Source organism: Aaosphaeria arxii (genome assembly GCF_010015735.1).
Source record: "Aaosphaeria arxii CBS 175.79 unplaced genomic scaffold BU24scaffold_13, whole genome shotgun sequence".
Classification (NCBI taxonomy): domain Eukaryota; kingdom Fungi; phylum Ascomycota; class Dothideomycetes; order Pleosporales; genus Aaosphaeria; species Aaosphaeria arxii.
Genome location: NW_022983486.1, coordinates 854,382 through 871,190, shown reverse-complemented (window position 1 = coordinate 871,190; position 16,809 = coordinate 854,382). Strand labels below are relative to the sequence as shown.

Here is a 16,809-nt window from a genome sequence, read left to right as displayed (position 1 = left end):
CTGGATGGTGTTCGCCTTCAGTCTCTTGCACAGTATCGGTGCTGCTTGCGTTGCCAATGGCACCGTGGTAGCTCATGTTGAAATAACGTTCCAGACGTGGAGCTCTATAGAAGGTGCACTAGAGCAGCGGCGGGAAGATGCTAAAGTCAAAGTGCAGGAAGTTTAGGGTGGTGAAGGAGCGTGAATGCATGGGCCTTATAAAGTGAAATGGAACGGGCCCTTCGACAGAAACAGAATCAATTTAGGCTGACGTCGCATTTGTTGGCCATATCGATGATTGCCATAGATCGTAACATGGCATTCTGAAATTTTCCCCATCTTTTTGGTAGTCAGGCACAAGCACGGGACACGAGGCAAGGAATGACGAAATTGTGACTATCGCCAAGCCGACTTCACCATCTAAAATTGCAAAAAGGCAGCGTCAAGAAACAAAAGTAAAACGCTGGAAAAAAGGATCATTATTGTCATGGAGCAGTGAATTTTGTCCTAAGAGTTCACTTGTTGCTCTGGTTGTGAAGCATTTGGGCATCGTCAGTCTTAGATACAAAATACGGGTTGAACCGAGTTTGGTAGTGCAAAATCCTGTCGCATCCCAACAAAGTCCCCCAACATGACGGCGCGCTATTGCGTCAAAAGGGCCTAATTGACTCAGAACATGCAAATCTCAAATTCGATGTATGCCGTTGTTGCAATGCTATTGGTGCACATGGTGTGGAAAAAGCATCCGTTTTAGGTTTGGTGATCCATGTACCAAGTTGGAAGAGCACTCGTTCATCGGAGGCAGAAATAAGGCAGCGTCTCTTTCACTACGAATGAATTTTTGCTCATTAGATCAGATTGAAGTATACGATATCAGTAAGGCAATTGCTTTGATTCAATCAACTAGCTCCAGGCTTTTACTGGATTACCTTAGCCTTGGTGTTAGGTTAACCATGAGAGGAGGTTTGTGCCAAAGAAAGTAAACTCGAGCCCGATCCATCCAGCTCTCCCAATCATGCCCCTTCTCTGTTGATGGATCTGGACGTTCGAGATCAAAATGCCATAGGACCTTAGAAATAATGAGCCTCATTTCTGCCCTAGCGAGATGAGTACCGATACAATTGCGCGGTCCGTATGCAAAGGGTCGGTAGACTCCTAGCATCAGCATTAGCAGACATTCAATTCACTTCCAAAGCAGGCGGATGAAGAGATGGACTTACCACTCTCATTGTCATGTTGGAATTCTTTCGGCTTCCCCTCAATCCATCTGTCGGGAATAAATTCTTTAGGTCTTGCAAAATGCATTGGAGACGTGTACGCGATGTGATGAGATACGAACGCCGTTGTGCCTTCTGGTAGATAAACTTCACCGACAGTGACACCGCCCGTAGGGATATTTCGACCGGAAGGAATTGGCGAAGGAACGAAGCACCGAAGAGCTTCATCAATCACAGCGTTAAGATACTCAAGCTTAGCGATATTCGCGAAGTTGATGTCGTCCTCCGACTCAAAAGTGCGGATCTCTGCAACCAGCTTGGCTAGGACAGGTGGATTCAGGGACAAGAAATACCAAAGGCCGGACAGCAACGTTGCAGTGGTTTCCGAGCCTGCTACCGCGAGGTCTGATGCGATGCTCTTCAGTTCACCATGCCTTAAACCTTTCAATTCACCTTGCATCTTAGTATCATCGCTGAGCACCTCGTGCTTCAGTATATGATCGAAGAAATCGCCTCTCTCCTTTCCGAATACAATTCGTTTCTCGATCATCTGCGAGGACAATTCATAAAAGTCCTGCACAGCTTGACGCAATGACGCTGGCGTAACGACAGCAATGAGTTTCGCTAGCCCCCACCGTTCTGCTATACCACTCCATACAGCAGCAGCGATATAGTCGGCAAGGAACTGTTGCCAAGGATGGGTCTTCATTGCCTCAAGACTCTTGAAGGACTGGCCAAAAGCAAGATCACCCATGATATCGAAAGTGGTCCAATGCATCCACAATGTAATGTCTAAGGGACCTTTCTGAGAGGTATTCCGAAGTCCTTGTACTAGCAGATCGACATGTTGATGCACTCGTTTCTCCTGTCCACGGAGACTCTGTTCCGAAAACGCGTGCGAGAGCAAGCGGCGAAATCTTCGATGGTCAAGGCGACCGGCATCCAGAATTCCGGTAAAGCCATTGACACGTTCCATGAGATCGCTCTTTGGGCACTCCGCGTCATTTTTGCGAAACCCCCAAACATCTTTCCAAACCGCATCGTTGATGAAGGAGACCTCGGTGGGGGAGATGCGAACAACTGGGCCGTACTTCTCGTGGAGTTCTTCTAGAACCTTATGGCGGATGCCTTTGATGCACGCGATATCGTGAGGGATACTAGTCACGGCGTAGATCCAGGGTCCTGGGATAGACTTTAGTGGGGAGATTAAGAGTCGATGAACAATATTCCATATCCAGTGCAGCAGAAGCTGGCCAAGTTAGCTATGGAAAAAATGCGCAATGGACGTAACTTACCAAAATTCCTATTGCGAACAAGACATTCGTGACTGAAAACATCTCAAAGATTAATTTAATGAAAAATCATCAAGGTTATTTAGATCAATGTTGAAGTATCCCCAATCTCCAATTGCTGAAGACGGCCTATTTAAATAGATAACTTTTAGGCCTTCAGTCAAGACAATGACGTCGAATGTGCTGATGCTGACAGCCTTGTTTAAACCGTGTAACATTGATTCGATTGGAGCGCTGCGATGAGAATGAAGGTCTTGGGTAAGCAACCTGAGCCTTGGGATATGATTTAAAAACTACAAATAGGCAATGCCCAGGTTCATTTCTCGGCAACATGTAATGTTGATCTCAAAATTCAAGGTCTTATGCAAGGTGACTTTATGGGGCTAGTTGACAATTTTCTCCACAAATCTGCAGTGAAACAGAGAACAGTATTGGTCTATTCGAACCCAAGACTTGGGAAAAGATTAAGAAGTGAGTCTCACCACCGCATCGTACATGCGGGAAATTTGAGGGACAGGACTTTGCCAGCAAAATCATGAGTACATCTGACGCAAATCTAGACTTCAAAGACTAGAACCATAGTCATGGAATCGTGACCAAATATCCATCGAAGAGGGTATAGACTATAGAACCGCAGACATGTCATCCTCCACCACATTATTTCCTATACACATTGCCATTCCAGGAATCCTTGTAGCATTAGATATGGCTCCACTCATAGCTGTTTTCTTCGTCTTAATTTTATTCGACAATCGATTATAAGTTGTGTAGGGCTACAAAATCCTCACTGCTATGCTAACTTCCTGCAGGTAGCATTCGCTCTGGCGGCGTGCCAACGACGATCCCGCGTATTGCTGTCCACTGGGTTCCAGCCCGAACGGATGGTAGATTCCCCAGAAACATGCCGATCAAGTGCCTCGCAGCACTTCCGCTTAGATTGCCAGTCATCTATAACATCTATTGCTTGTCCAGCGGTCGACCACCTGCGTCTAGAATTAAACTTCCAAGGGACTAATCATAAACACTCACCTTGACTTTTGTCAGCCATAATCGCGAATTTTGCTGTTGTTTTTGTTTTGATTTGTTTTGTGTTGTGTTGTGTTGCGTGGAAACTGGTTTCACTTTTGGCTTTGCTGCCTGGACCATGCACGAACACACTTTCACTTGTTTACCACTACGATAGCGACACTTTGTTCAGCACGAACGCTATCATGAATCATTCTCACTTATTCCCAATGCTTGATCACCATATAGGGACAGGCTTCCACACCACAAGGTCGAAAAGGAAATTACAATCACCCATACAAGTGAGTCCTCACAACTTTCCGGGTGCTCGTGAAGGTTGTGTTTCCGCTCCTCTCGAACCATTTATTTTGGCATTTAAATAGCTCGAGAAGGAGCAGGAGGTCGCAAACATGCCGGGGACATTTCAAGGGAGCAACACTACCGCCAGTACCACTGCTCCAGGGCAGCCGTATGTTGCTCCCGAACTTGTCAACCTCGCCAATTTCCTGGAGGGCCGATCTGGCAGAGACATCCTGCGCCACTTCTTCGGTTTCAAGTTTCATCCGTATCCAAAAAAAGTTCTTGATGAAGCCATTTTCGTCGGCATCGACACTGAGTGGTGGGAGCATGACCCGCACCCAACAACGGAAGTTGGTATATCTTCCCTCTACCCTCACAGCATAATGCGTTATCCCGGCTTCCACGCAGAATTCATTCTCAAAAATATCGGCACCCACCATATACGCATTACCGAATATGCACATCTCGTCAACAGTTTTCCTGGGGCGGGTGATCCCGAGCGCTTCCACTACGGCAAAACTGTCTTCCTCACGACCGAAGAGACTCGCCAAGCTCTGTACAAAGCCTTCACACAAAAGGGAGAACGTGGTACGCTGAGGCCGATCATCTTTATTGGACACGATACTTCTGGCGATTTTGTAAAGATCAAGGAGGATCTCGGTGTTGACATAATGCAGTTTGGGAGCGTTGTCAAGATCATCGACACGCAACAAATGGCCAGTGAAATGGGAATTATGGGTACAAAAGGGCCAAAAATCAGCTTGAAGGAGTTGGCTCAGTACTTTTTAATTGATCCAGTGGACCTTCACCAAGCTGGAAACGACATCGCGAACATCATGTTCGTTGCTGTTCTCATGTCCCTCCGAGACGAACTGTATTGGGATTATAGATCAGAGGAAGCTCGAAGGTTTGAGCATTATCACATGCACTACAGTATACGACACAACGTCCCGGAATGGGTACTAAAGCGGCCGACCGGTCCACGAGAGGTGGGACCACGAACAATAAAAGAGGTCCTCCAACACGTCGCAGACTTGGGGCGGCTGGCTATATCATTAACACCTTTGTCGGACAGATTCATCTTTTGCATTCGTTGCGGACAAGAAGACCACGGGCGTTTGGAGTGCAAAGCACTCGTGTTATGTGCTCATTGTTGTGAGTCAAGGTTGTCTAGGCATAGGCTCACGGCTCATACACACATGACAGAGAGGTGCATCTTCAACGTCTCGAAGCCAATCTTCAGGCAATCCTAATTGTCGTAATCATGGGATGTCATTGTGGAGCTTCATGTCAGTATTTCGATTTTCTCTGCTCTTTTGTATTTCATTGCAGCATTACCACATGATCAACGGTGGTCTGGAACAAGCTTGCGAATTATATTGCTCTTTCCCTCATCTGCATCGTTTCCTAACAACCGTGAGATTCCATGGCTATGATAAATTTTAACAAAGTGATATCATTCAACAGGACCGAAGTGTGGATGTACTATGACTTGCAGACACAGGGCCTCATTGGTAGTATTGGAAAACCTCGTCCCGCACCGTTCGTACGGAAGCAGACATAACAGAACACGACACCTCAACAACACTACGATGTCATCGAGTCACAACTCGGTTCAGGTGTGAGCGAGGCCCCTAGATATTGTGAGTTGCAATAGTAGCATGCAATCGAGCCTTCCGTATTCATTGCACCATCTCCCACCAAATTGTTGTTTCTAGCCAAAGTCCTGCCCCCACCCCGATCGCATCGCTGTTGCTCTTTGTCGGTGTCTGCCAATACAATCGTGAATGGAGCCATGGTTTGGAGATGAGTCAGCCTGGTACAGTATCTCCTTCCATTCATTGCGATTAGCTCCATGCGAACCCCCATACCATGTGCTGTAATTAAGCCATGATCTTATTCTCGAGTTCTGCCCACAGCAGAATGTGACTGGTGGAGAAACCTTCGTAGACAGAGCTGATAAAGCTGATGCTCAGCTCAATCGATCTTCAGGGACGAAGTCTCATCCCCTCGGGGCTGTGTCGGAAGAGCCAGCGCATTCCAACTGTTTCATAAATAAATCATTATCGTGTGGACATCGTGGACCAGCCATCGCTTCACCCATTCCCAGGTTTCTTCAGTAGCCCATTCAAAATACTCGGATCGAGCAGTTTGGCCTCTGGTGCTTCCACCCCACATCGAATCCACATGCTACGCCAGTAAGCGCCAACGGTTCTCTCTTCAGGCATAAAGATCACCGTGTTGACGAACGTCTCGTTGGTCTTGTAGCAGGCCGGTGAATTGAACAGTTGCGCTTCGCAGCCAGCCTCTTTTCCTGCGTAGAATACACCGCAACGTGCCATTCGTGGAAGATCGATGCATGTTCCGTTTTTCCAGTCGGAGGCGGGTTGAGGAATCGTGAGCTTTTGGAGAAGGTCGCCGCGACAGTGTTTTGGTCCTCCTGATCCAGCGTACGAAAGTGCCAGGATTGGGACCTGCGGGTTGGGTGCTGGTGCCGGCGGAGGTGGTGGCGATGGTTGAGGTTGGCGCGTTGGTTCGGTCCCTATCATCCCTTCGTCTACGCTTGTATAAGTTGGTTGTGGTGCTGGCGTTGGTGTCTCTCCGATCATGCCCTGGCCGTCTGTCGCTGATGTCGTTGTCGGTCTTCCAGTTACTGAAATGTACAAGGTCGTAGGCATCCCCGGAGAAACTGTCATCGTTCCACTAATAACGTCCGCGCGATCGAATCCTGTACCGTTCACGAGTCCTTTTGCTTTGAGTTCGTTCTCCCATTGCCCTAGTTTTGCCTCCTGCGCTATTGCGATTTGCTTGATTTTCTTCAAAGGCGCGCGGATCTCCAACGATGCAATGAGGGTCAATGCAAGTATAACGAGTATCAGCGCCGAAGTAGCGGCCACCACGAGTCTATGCCCCAAAGCCATGATGAATTGGATTTTGAAGGAGAAATTATGTTGTTGCTCCTGTCGACGTTGTTTTCGCGATGGTGCTTCGTGCCAAGCAGTGATGATGCTAGGGCGGTTTCAGGTGCGACGGCATCTGAAACATCACGAAGGTGTACCTGGATAATAAAAATGGCTATATTGTAGTCGATCCTCAGAATGGCTAGGCTATCAACTCCTTCTTTGCATGTGTTATAAAGCTTGAACATCTTCAAATGTCGCTCCATGGTCTAAATCCTAGATGAAATGCAGAATATCCTTGCGGGTTTCCTCTTTGTTAACCAGAACCCACCCTTCATTGTCTTCACTCTCTTTATTCCCAGGCTCTGGATACTTTCTAACATGTTTGATAGCCCATCTCGTTTTCTCGTCCAAAACTGGCGGGTATCGTCCTTCGCCTTCAAGTTTAGGCAGCCCCGCCAATTCGTACAGGAAACTTAACCATTCCATAGTTTCGCCGTTTTCCCATTGAATGTCGTGGAACTTTCGCCTTTCCCTCTTTACAAGGCCGGCGCGATCCTTTTCCCACTCGCGCATCTCCGAAATGGATGGAAGTGGTTTTGAGGATCGGCCTGAAAAGAGACGAGCGATAGCAACTGCTTGATACTCGAAAGAGCGGAAAGTCAATACGCGAGGGAGTCCGACGATAGCGATGCTGTAGGGGTATTTCTGCAAAAACGTATGCTGATAAGATCCCAGGATCCGGTTCTCGCGATAGTCGAAGATGGGCCCGCCATTGGCTTTTGAATTCCAGAATGGGAACGAGGGCTTATAGCCTGTACAGTAGATGACAGCATCAACATCGTTGAGCACTGTACCGTCATCAAAGACGATCTCGTTTGTAGACGTGCGATACTCGACAATAGTAGGTTTCCACTCGACACCGTTAGGCGGATGATCACCATCCCAGCGAGATCGAGAGCGTCGTGATTGATATACCGGCGCTTGGGTGAGGCCTGATTGGACTAGTTGTGTAGTGATATCGTGACCAGATGCTGAATTCCCAACTACGACGACTCGTTTATTGGCGTATAAAGAGCTCACTCGATAAGATTTTGAATGCGAAACGCGATCAGGAAATGCTGCAAGGAAATCTTCGAGTCCTTTAACTTCTGGTATCTGAACAGCTTTCTGTTAATTATTTTCCATCATTCGGAAGGATCTGTTTAACACGTACATATGGGACAGAGTAATGACCGTTTGCAATGATTACGGCGTCAAAGTCCTCCTGCCACCAAACATCAACATGTCTGACTGCGTCGAACCGCCGCAGCGTCAAACGCCATCTTTCCCGGGAGCCGTTTTGCTTGGAAAAGATCTTGGAGACATCCTCTACAGTAGTCTCCAATGACAGCAGCTTATCAGTCTGGTGGCGGGCAAAGTAATCTTGAATATACTGCTTGGCCACCCAATGTGGTACGAACGGCCCATAAGCGAAGCGATCGTCTGAAAAGGACATGGCGATGTCAGGGACATTTGTTCTAGGCTTTCATTAAATCACGTCTACTTTGGCAAACTCGATCAAGAGGTAACCTACGTTAGCTCAGAATAGATTGGTGTCTTGCTCCATCGATGTTGAGTCGTTGGAGGCGTGTCTACGGGCAGGTGTGAAGGTAGCTGCAATGGCGGGTCTATTTCCAATGGTAACTTGCCCGGCTTTAGAGTCACATTCTCGCCAGGATCTGGGTCATAGATCCTAGGCCTGTAAGTGTTTTCTCTCCAAGTTGTGGCTTGAAAAAGCAAAGGTTTACCATGTGCCTCCTGGAGTTTCCCGTCGCTCAAAAACGCGTATAATCTCGAATGCAGCTTCAGACAATAAAGCTGCTGCGGTGACAGCGCCTATCAAAGATGAGAAATTGACGCATGACTTTGATTATTCGTTACAGTACCCGCTGCGCCCGCTCCAATTACGGCCACTGACTTGGCTGGCGGCTGTGCCATCATATGTATAATTGCCAAGTGTGGATGCGATAAGGATCAGAATACTTGTAACGAAGTTTCGACTGACGTGTTTGTTCTTTGGTGAACATGTTGTAGAGTTGAAGTCACTTTTGACTTCTTGCGATGCAGATTGCGTGATTCAGGTGTTACCTTACGACGTTGCTATCGAGGGCCTATCGAGAATCTGGCACTTGATTGGATGTCTGGCAGAGTACGATAGACTACGAAACAGTGACACCCTCGGCTCAACCTCAAGTCGAAGCCGAAGTGTCTAGACACAAGTCTTCGATAACAATCATGGAAAAATACAACCACTTCCATTGCTGACATCACAGGCTAGAATATGAACTCGGTTGTTACTCAGCTTAAACCAATCAACGGAATCTTGGCTTGACTACACTTTTCTTCTGCAGTTCTTTTGGTTAGACTGCGGGACTTCGATTTTCGAGTTTCTTTGTTCTATGTCCACCGTTCACCGCACCAATTGACCAATCTCCAAAGCCAAAAACTCCCATACAATGAAATTATGTCCGGCTCGCACGCTAAGATCTGCGTTTGGGGAGTCGGCATGCATACCACGATCATAGTATCCTTGCAGCACCTCCCGATCCTTCGTCCAGACCCAGATTGGTAGTCGCCCTCTGTGGGAAGTCATCTACTTCATCATTTTCTCATTTTGTGAATATTATGGTTCAATCGTGATATTCTTTTCTCTGCTCCTTGTATGTGATTGAAAATGACATCTCAACTAGATTCGATCACGATTGAGCATCACATATAATTATTGGCCGGTTTCTCAATGACCTTCTGGTCTCCCTGCAATCTATAACCACCAGAACGGCTCACTTTTACAACTTGCTATCTCAGAGCTTGAAAATAATTGTCTAGTCTGTATCAACTGCAACTGTGCCTCAGCCACGCATTCAACTATTCACCTAGATCCCCACGCCTTCCCGTCATTTCGAAGTGAACCCGAATCCGCAGCATGGATCGACCATGATGGCTTGCTGGTCTCTTTGTTGATTTTAGATACAATTCTTTGATAATGGTCCACCAAGGCATCAATGGTAGTATAGGAGCGGGGGACGTCCCGCAGAATGTCGGCCACAGTCACATTCACTATCATTTCCCCTGGAAGCCATTCAGCCATGGCGCATTATCACTGCATTGCCAGAGACCTAGATCTTTATAGATCCAGTAGAACTACCGAATAATATCATCAGCTTTGGGCTTTTATGCATGTGAAGTGGACATTTCTGCACTGTCTAGACCAGTGTCTGTTTACATAAATTACTCTGGATTGGCAAACGAGTTTGTTCACAAACATCCGCTGCAGCTTACACAAACTCCTTGGTATATGGTCCTTCTAGTTGAAGCAAATCTACCATTATATACCTGTTGAAGCTCGTCCTGCACCCGAAAATCTTGTCTATTGAGCTCTCCAACACACCAATCGTTGAGGGATCTACTACCACTTGTACCATCAACCATGCACCCCATTGTCATATACGTTCTCCCGGCTTGTATTGCCGTTTATTTACTTCTCTTCACACTTCTTCGAGTCACACAGAATCGAAATGAACCCCCAGCTATTGCTCTCAGTATTCCTTTCCTCGAACCAGTATGGGGATTCATGACTAGGAAGGTCAACTACCTTCACGAGCTTAAGAACCAATGTCAGATGCCCATATTCACACTGCGAATGCCTTTTCTCAGACAATATGTCATCACCTCACCAGCATTGATCCACGCCGCCCAGCGACAGGCCAACGCCCTCAACTTCGGTCCCGTGGCGCGAGACTTCGGTTTTCTATTCAGTGGTCTGCTGAAAAGCTCGCAAGAAACACTCATCAAAGCGTACGCCGCAGAGGGCAATGGTTTCACCAACATCATCCATGAAAACCTCAAGCCGGGTGATTACTTGGGAAGCGTGTCGAAGGATGCCCTCATCGCATTGAAGTCCACCCTGCCTTCAATGCTCGACGCACCGAAAGGCCATACCGACCTGTACGACTCCATCCGCCGTCCGTTGACTCTCGCTCTCACAGATGCTTTATATGGACCCCACAACCCCTTCCGCGATCCTCAGGTAGAGGCAGATTGGTGTGCATTCCTCCCCGGAATCAAGGCCCTCCTCTTCGCTCTCCTCCCGAACATCACAGCACGAAAGGCGATGCAGGCCCGCACCCGCGTCACCGAAGCCTTCATGAGATACTTTGAGAACGGCGAGTACGGACAGGCGTCGCCCTTAATCCACAAGATGTTCCTCAAGAATAAAGCTTACGGGCTAAATCTCTATGAGGTGTCTAAGATGGAAATCGCGACCGCTCTCGCTGTGCTCAGCAGCGGATCCATCTCCGCCTTCTGGCTGACGTTCCACATCTTCTCCGACTCGACCATCCTTGCTGCGATTCGACAAGAGATCATGGACAAGCTAGTCACCGTGTCGGAGGACGGTACTCGTAGGGTGGACGTCAGTCTCATTCGAACTGAGTGCCCCATCTTGTATTCGACGTTCCAAGAGATGTTCCGATACCACTCGTCCGTCATCTCTGCAAAGCAGGTTATAAACGACACTGTCCTGGACGGATATCATCTTAAGAAGGACGCAGTGCTCATGATCCCCGGGCCAGTCGTGCACAAGGACCACGCTGTCTGGGGTCCCAGTGCGCACGAGTTCGACTACCTTCGTTTCACGGACGCTCGTCGCGACGTCGTAGTCAAGCCGAAGAACATTGGCACGTCTGTATTTAGGCCCTTTGGTGCTGGGAGTACGATGTGCCCAGGTCGGTTCTTCTCCACCAATGTCATCTTAACATATGCTGCCATGAGTGTCCTTCAGTTCGACATCAAGCCCGTCAACGGCGTGTGGACGATGTCGACGAAGAAGAAGGCAGATCTCTGGAACGCGATGCCGAAGCCTGACTTCGACGTCCCAGTCATCATCACGCCTAGAATTGATGAGAAGTCTGGGCCTTTGGAGTTCGTTTGGGGTGATTAAAGTTCAGTTCATATCGATGTGAATCGCCAGTCTGCCCCCTCCTTTTTCAGCTTTCCACCTTTCACTGCCTTAAGTCTATCCACGTCGCTATGATCTCTCTCTCGCCTACGGCCATCCCTTTTCAATCCCATTCTTCATTCCTTATTCAACGCGGTTCCTGCTCCGTTGGCCCAATTTGGCAGTCGCCTAATGTCTCCCAACCCTGTCTTCCAAGAAAAGTCAAAATAGCTCCTGAAGTACCAATGTATATGCGATAGAAGGAAGTCGACTAGAAATCCGTCTATATGTCCTCTTACAAAGAAACTCATTTAACCTGAAGCTAATTCTCTCCTCAAACTGAGTGACGTTTTCATTCCATGGAATGGTGCCCGCCGTATCTACTCCCCATATCACGAAATCAAATCATTAAAGGCAGGTATAGTCAAACACACAGGATGAACACTGATCACAGATTCGAAAGTACCAACAGAATTATCATTACCATTATACAACATCCATAAGCTCGTCACTAAGCAATATACACCCCCCTTACACGACTCTCCTCAAACCAACTTCCCAGCACCGCCCGTACTCGACGCCGTCGGCGAAGGCAACGGCACAAATGGCTCTGTATGCGTCGACTCAGCCGTCCCATTCGTCCCATAATCCCCCGTAACAACCCCCTCCCCATCCGCAATAACCCTCTTCTCCAGCACCCTCTTAAAATGCTCCAAGCTCGCCTTGGGCTGATAATACGGCACCTCGTGCCCTGCCTCATAAATCCTCGTGAACGAGAAATTCCCATACTCCCTCACCGCACCGTACTCCTCCCCGTCGACGAGGAACGGAGCGTACCCCGCGGCTCTAAAGGCGGCAGAGTTAGTGTAGTTGATAGCGAGGGAGACGGCCTCGCCGCCGAACCAGTTGCAGATGTAGTCTGCGTCGCCGTAGAGGAGTGCGACGCGCACGCCGTAGGAGAGGATCTCCTGGATGTCGGTGATGAATGTGGGGAAGACGAAGTCGCCGGTCTGGGAGAACCCGCGGGACACGTTGCGTGCGTTGGTGGCGGTGTAGTTGATGTTGACGCCGATGATTTCTTGGATGGCGGCGCTGTTGAGGAAGTCGAGCCAGTAGCCTGGGGGGTCGTTGGTGCCGGCTTCGTAGGAGAGGCGGATGTCGTAGACGCCGCGGCCGCCGAAGGCGTAGTAGGGTTCTTCGACCAGGCTGCGGCAGAGGTTGGTGGCCGCGGCGCAGATGTATTGGCCGTACTCGGTGGATCGGTCGACTTGTTTGCAGTAGCCGATTTGGTCGTGGCAGCCTTCGGGCATGTAGTATGCTTGCTTCATGAATGTGTAGATTGTGTCGTTGATTGATTTGATGCCGTAGGTGTTGTTGACGGCGAATTCTGGGTAATATGGTGCTTGAATGTCTGTACTGGCTCTTTAGCTACTGAATGAAGTTGCAATTGTCCTTGAAAATGCTAACCTTCATCAATGATACCATTGATTATGCCCAACGTGTCCATCTGAAGCTCAACTCCCTGAACTGACCCATTCTTGATCGCCTCATTCTGCTTGTAAAAGTAGTTGTAAAAAGACGGCCCATAATGACCTCCATAGCTCTCAGTCCAGATATTGAACGTAAAATTCGTGATATCGGGATCAAGCTGGGGAGACAAATCCAAGAACGCTTGCAAGATATGCCACGCACCGACGGCTGCAGCGTCAGTCGTGTTGGTGGTATCGGGATCAACGAGCGAGTATCGACCATCCTTGTCGGTCTCGGTAGTCTCGTAGGAGAAGCCTACACCGACGGGTTGGGAGAGATATAACATGTTGGATGCCTCATTCCAGGAATAGGGGTTCCAGTGCGTTTTCAGATCCTCGGAGACGTTGCATGGACCGTGTTCTTCAAATAACCCTATCAATGTCGTTAATCCACGATCTGGTCATCTTTGACATAATGGAAATGTACATACCAATCAAGCTATCACTCCCAGGCCCACCATTAAGCCACAAAGTCAACTACATCACGAGCATTAGCCATCATTCCCGATATCACCATCCCAACCCTTTCAAGAAAAGAGAAAGCCCACTAACCGGCTTCTCCCCAGGATTCTCCCTCGCCTCAAAGAACCAGAAAAACATATTCGTCTTCTCGTCCAGACTAATGTATCCCGCATAATCATCGACTCCCTCCTTCGTCTCGCAGATACCCTGCTTCCCCGGCTGCTTAAACCGGATGCTCGCGCCCTGCGGAGACGTGATCGTCATTACGCCAGAGGGATCCTTGGGGATCTGGCGTTCTTCCAGAGTGGGCTTGCGGGCGAAAGCGAGGGTCGCGCTGAAGAGCAGCGCTGTGAGGAGGATTGTGCGTGCCATGGTGGAGTGTGGTACGGTCACTATGGCGGGGAGGGATTGGGGGGATTGGAGGGGGAGTGAAGACGCTGTGAGAGTGCGTCGATGGGGTTTCTTGCTTGGTGTTTTTGGTTGGTATTTATATTCTATTATTTCGTCCAGGCATCCATGCCTAATTACCTCTATGGCTGTAGATAGAATTGACGCGAGTCTTGCTTATCCTGGGGTATCACCCGTCTGGATGCACGAGAAGGCAAACTCGGATGCGCGAGGCATATAGGTGCCCGGCCATGAGGCTTCCTGCATGGATGAGGTGGTGAATTGGGAAGTTAGGCGTGGTGATTGTTACCAGACAAGGGGGTTTGATTGGACAATTGGGTTATCGATTTATCTGTTCACCTGGTTGATTGTGAGGCGCGGTGCATGAGCTATGTCATCAAGGTAGGGTAGGGCAGGGTATGTGGTTAACATGGTGCACGTTGACAACGGCTAAAGGACGAAATGGTATATTCTACACATAGAATGTCCTTGCCGAAGAGGCTGTTTGGTATATATGAATGTTTTGTCTTCATCTTGAATGGTATCAATTGCCTACCAAAAGTTGCGAGTATATGGCGAATTTCGAGGCAGGAAATCATGACATGCAACGGCGATATTAACATCGGCACGACGTGCAGGGTGAGGATCACCGTTGAGGAGAAGCTTGTAGCTTGAATAGGAAGGTCGAATGCTGGAGACAATTCCATGTAAGACGGCTTGGCGAGCTTACTTCCCCACGCCTGGTGCTTGTTTGTCGTCATCGATAATGGTGCAATCGTAAGATCAAAACTATACTCGTAGGATCACCATAGTTTCTGCGCCCATCGTACACCGCGCAAGGCCGAGATGACTACTCCCTTCATTTCCCAGGCCACTTGTATCACCGCCTAAAGGAGTAATCAGTTGTAATTGACTAGGACCCTAGTCTAAGCGAACTATCTTGTTCATTGTCCTTTCCTCTAAACAAAGATAAATAACAGCCTAAACAGAAATATTAGGGTCCTTAGTTATTAGTCGTAAACCTAAAATGTGTGAGAAGTCGAACTAATTTCCTCATTCGGGAGTCGTTTGTTCTGGTTTGGGTCACTCTGCTGTCTCCTGCGGACATTGGCCAGTCCTGCTTGGCGTTTTCAAGCAACCTTGTGTAAAGAGTCGCTGGATTCCCACGCAAAGACAAACGACTCTCGATAGCGATATTTCGATTCGTACATATATACCCTACATTTATTGGGATGATTCAACGCATGGCTCTCGTTCGAAAGATCGATTGAGTCTTTTCTATCAAATTGCTGCTGGATGCGAAGAAACTGACCATGATCGTAACGAAGCTTGTCTTGCGAGGATCACTTGTGATTCCCAGATGTAAAATTGTATTAATCATGAAATCTTTGTATTATCCTGAAGGAGCGTAAAGAAGTCTTTGACTCTATGCTAGATGCCTGAATATCAAAAATGAAAAGTATGCCGGCTATGCTGAACCAATGAACAAGAATTACAAAAAAAAAAATGGCAAGTAAGCGTGAGAATGCAACCCCTAGACTTTACCACTGCAAGTACAACCCACTGGCAATGTTCGACCAGTCAACGCTCGCAGTGTTGACGGGCACGACCTCGAAGCCAACAAGACCGCCCTTGACATTGCTGTCACCAATCTTTGGGCAGGGAAACGATTCAATTCCATTATTCTGGACAGTTGTAGCCAGACCACCGATGACGGGCTGCAAGCGTCCAAGACCGATGTTCCTCTGGTTGCCGGGTCCACCCCAGCCGGGGCTGCCTGCGGCGGGAGCAGGCTGGAGAGAGCTGAAGACATCGATCTGATCACCAGGCTTGCCAATGTGTGCGGCGCCGTCTGTCAAATCGAGGAAGAATTTCAAAGTGCACTGAGCACCAGCTGGTGGCGTATATGCCGCATTGTTCAGATTGAATGTTACAAGAGTGGTTGTTGCTCCTGAGGCGCCTTGGTATTGGGAAGCGTGGCCAATGGTGACAGGGGCGACGATGGAGCCGTCTTTGCCATAGTAGGTCGCGAGAGTGGAAGGTGTCAGTGTATTGGCCGGTGCAGGTGTTTGCCAGCGTTTGTCAACAGCTGCCGGGGCTGCCGAAGCCAAAGACAGAAGCGAAGCTGCTGCGACGGAAGAGAAGCGCATATTGAATGATGTATTGACTGAGGAGTTGAATTTGGATAATGCGTAAAGATGATGAAGATGTGAACTTGAAGTAAATGCTGGATGCTTTGCTGAATTGTTGATGTGTGGGATGATGAGATGCTATTCCGCGATCTCATGAAGCTCTTATTTACATCTCGCATCCTCTGTTACTGCCTCCTCTTGATGCTGAAAATACATCTACTATGGCAGTGTTCTCCAGCTGCACCTCCACCGCTATCACCACCTTCTCAGCCTCACACCGCCTCAAGCCGCCTCAAGCAGACCATTTCCTCAAAGGACTCCCTCAGCCTTCTGCCATTCCTTTATTTGAGCACCCTAGACCACATTCTACCCGTACAAACCCATCACACGCCCCAATTGAGAAGCATCCGCTTTCGAGCGGGCACCTTGGCAGTGGGGGCTCTACACTCACGTTATTGCTCCACACCGCGCCCGCGCCCCCACATTTCGATCAACGCTAATTATTTCGGTGAACTGAGCTAGAGGCTTTCTCTGGGTAGTGGAAGGCGCAGATGGTTTTGTGGCGCGATGTGTCGAATCGGAGGGTGTTGGTTCCGATCTTGGAGTTCAGCTGGACCCTCGGGTCGCA

At 48.5% G+C, this 16,809-nt stretch overlaps 7 protein-coding genes across 7 annotated transcripts; 2 read left to right on the top strand and 5 right to left on the bottom strand.

Moving 5' to 3' along the window:
- Positions 1–904: 904 nt before the first annotated feature.
- On the bottom strand, positions 905–2,533 carry BU24DRAFT_437243 (toxin biosynthesis cytochrome P450 monooxygenase; the record flags this gene model as incomplete). Its single annotated transcript, XM_033530199.1, has 3 exons — positions 905–1,131; positions 1,200–2,445; positions 2,492–2,533. 3 exons carry the CDS (start codon positions 2,531–2,533, stop codon positions 905–907), a joined length of 1,515 nt encoding a protein of 504 aa, XP_033378002.1.
- A 1,454-nt stretch (positions 2,534–3,987) lies between these two features.
- Positions 3,988–4,671, top strand: BU24DRAFT_329335 (uncharacterized protein; the record flags this gene model as incomplete). The annotated part of the gene is made up of 1 exon (XM_033523014.1): positions 3,988–4,671. A coding segment is annotated over one exon (684 nt), but the record flags the coding sequence as incomplete, so codon positions are not given.
- Positions 4,672–5,775: 1,104 nt separating this feature from the next.
- Positions 5,776–6,862, bottom strand: BU24DRAFT_80451 (uncharacterized protein). The gene has a single exon (XM_033534649.1). It carries the CDS (start codon positions 6,712–6,714, stop codon positions 5,890–5,892), a length of 825 nt encoding a protein of 274 aa, XP_033378000.1. The 5' UTR covers positions 6,715–6,862; the 3' UTR covers positions 5,776–5,889.
- A 61-nt stretch (positions 6,863–6,923) lies between these two features.
- BU24DRAFT_401560 (putative dimethylaniline monooxygenase) lies at positions 6,924–8,781 on the bottom strand. The gene is made up of 5 exons (XM_033525498.1): positions 8,622–8,781; positions 8,484–8,571; positions 8,270–8,428; positions 7,910–8,213; positions 6,924–7,851 (listed from the first exon to the last, which is right to left on the bottom strand). Exons 1-5 carry the CDS (start codon positions 8,674–8,676, stop codon positions 6,970–6,972), a joined length of 1,488 nt encoding a protein of 495 aa, XP_033377999.1. The 5' UTR covers positions 8,677–8,781; the 3' UTR covers positions 6,924–6,969.
- Positions 8,782–10,156: 1,375 nt separating this feature from the next.
- BU24DRAFT_473837 (cytochrome P450) lies at positions 10,157–11,674 on the top strand (the record flags this gene model as incomplete). Its single annotated transcript, XM_033532816.1, has 1 exon — positions 10,157–11,674. A coding segment is annotated over one exon (1,518 nt), but the record flags the coding sequence as incomplete, so codon positions are not given.
- A 435-nt stretch (positions 11,675–12,109) lies between these two features.
- Positions 12,110–14,236, bottom strand: BU24DRAFT_428550 (peptidase S10, serine carboxypeptidase). The gene is made up of 4 exons (XM_033529506.1): positions 13,753–14,236; positions 13,632–13,677; positions 13,139–13,573; positions 12,110–13,082 (listed from the first exon to the last, which is right to left on the bottom strand). Exons 1-4 carry the CDS (start codon positions 14,032–14,034, stop codon positions 12,217–12,219), a joined length of 1,629 nt encoding a protein of 542 aa, XP_033377997.1. The 5' UTR covers positions 14,035–14,236; the 3' UTR covers positions 12,110–12,216.
- A 1,251-nt stretch (positions 14,237–15,487) lies between these two features.
- BU24DRAFT_473835 (uncharacterized protein) lies at positions 15,488–16,199 on the bottom strand (the record flags this gene model as incomplete). Its single annotated transcript, XM_033532815.1, has 1 exon — positions 15,488–16,199. One exon carries the CDS (start codon positions 16,197–16,199, stop codon positions 15,591–15,593), a length of 609 nt encoding a protein of 202 aa, XP_033377996.1. The 3' UTR covers positions 15,488–15,590.
- Between the last annotated feature and the right edge of the window lie 610 nt (positions 16,200–16,809).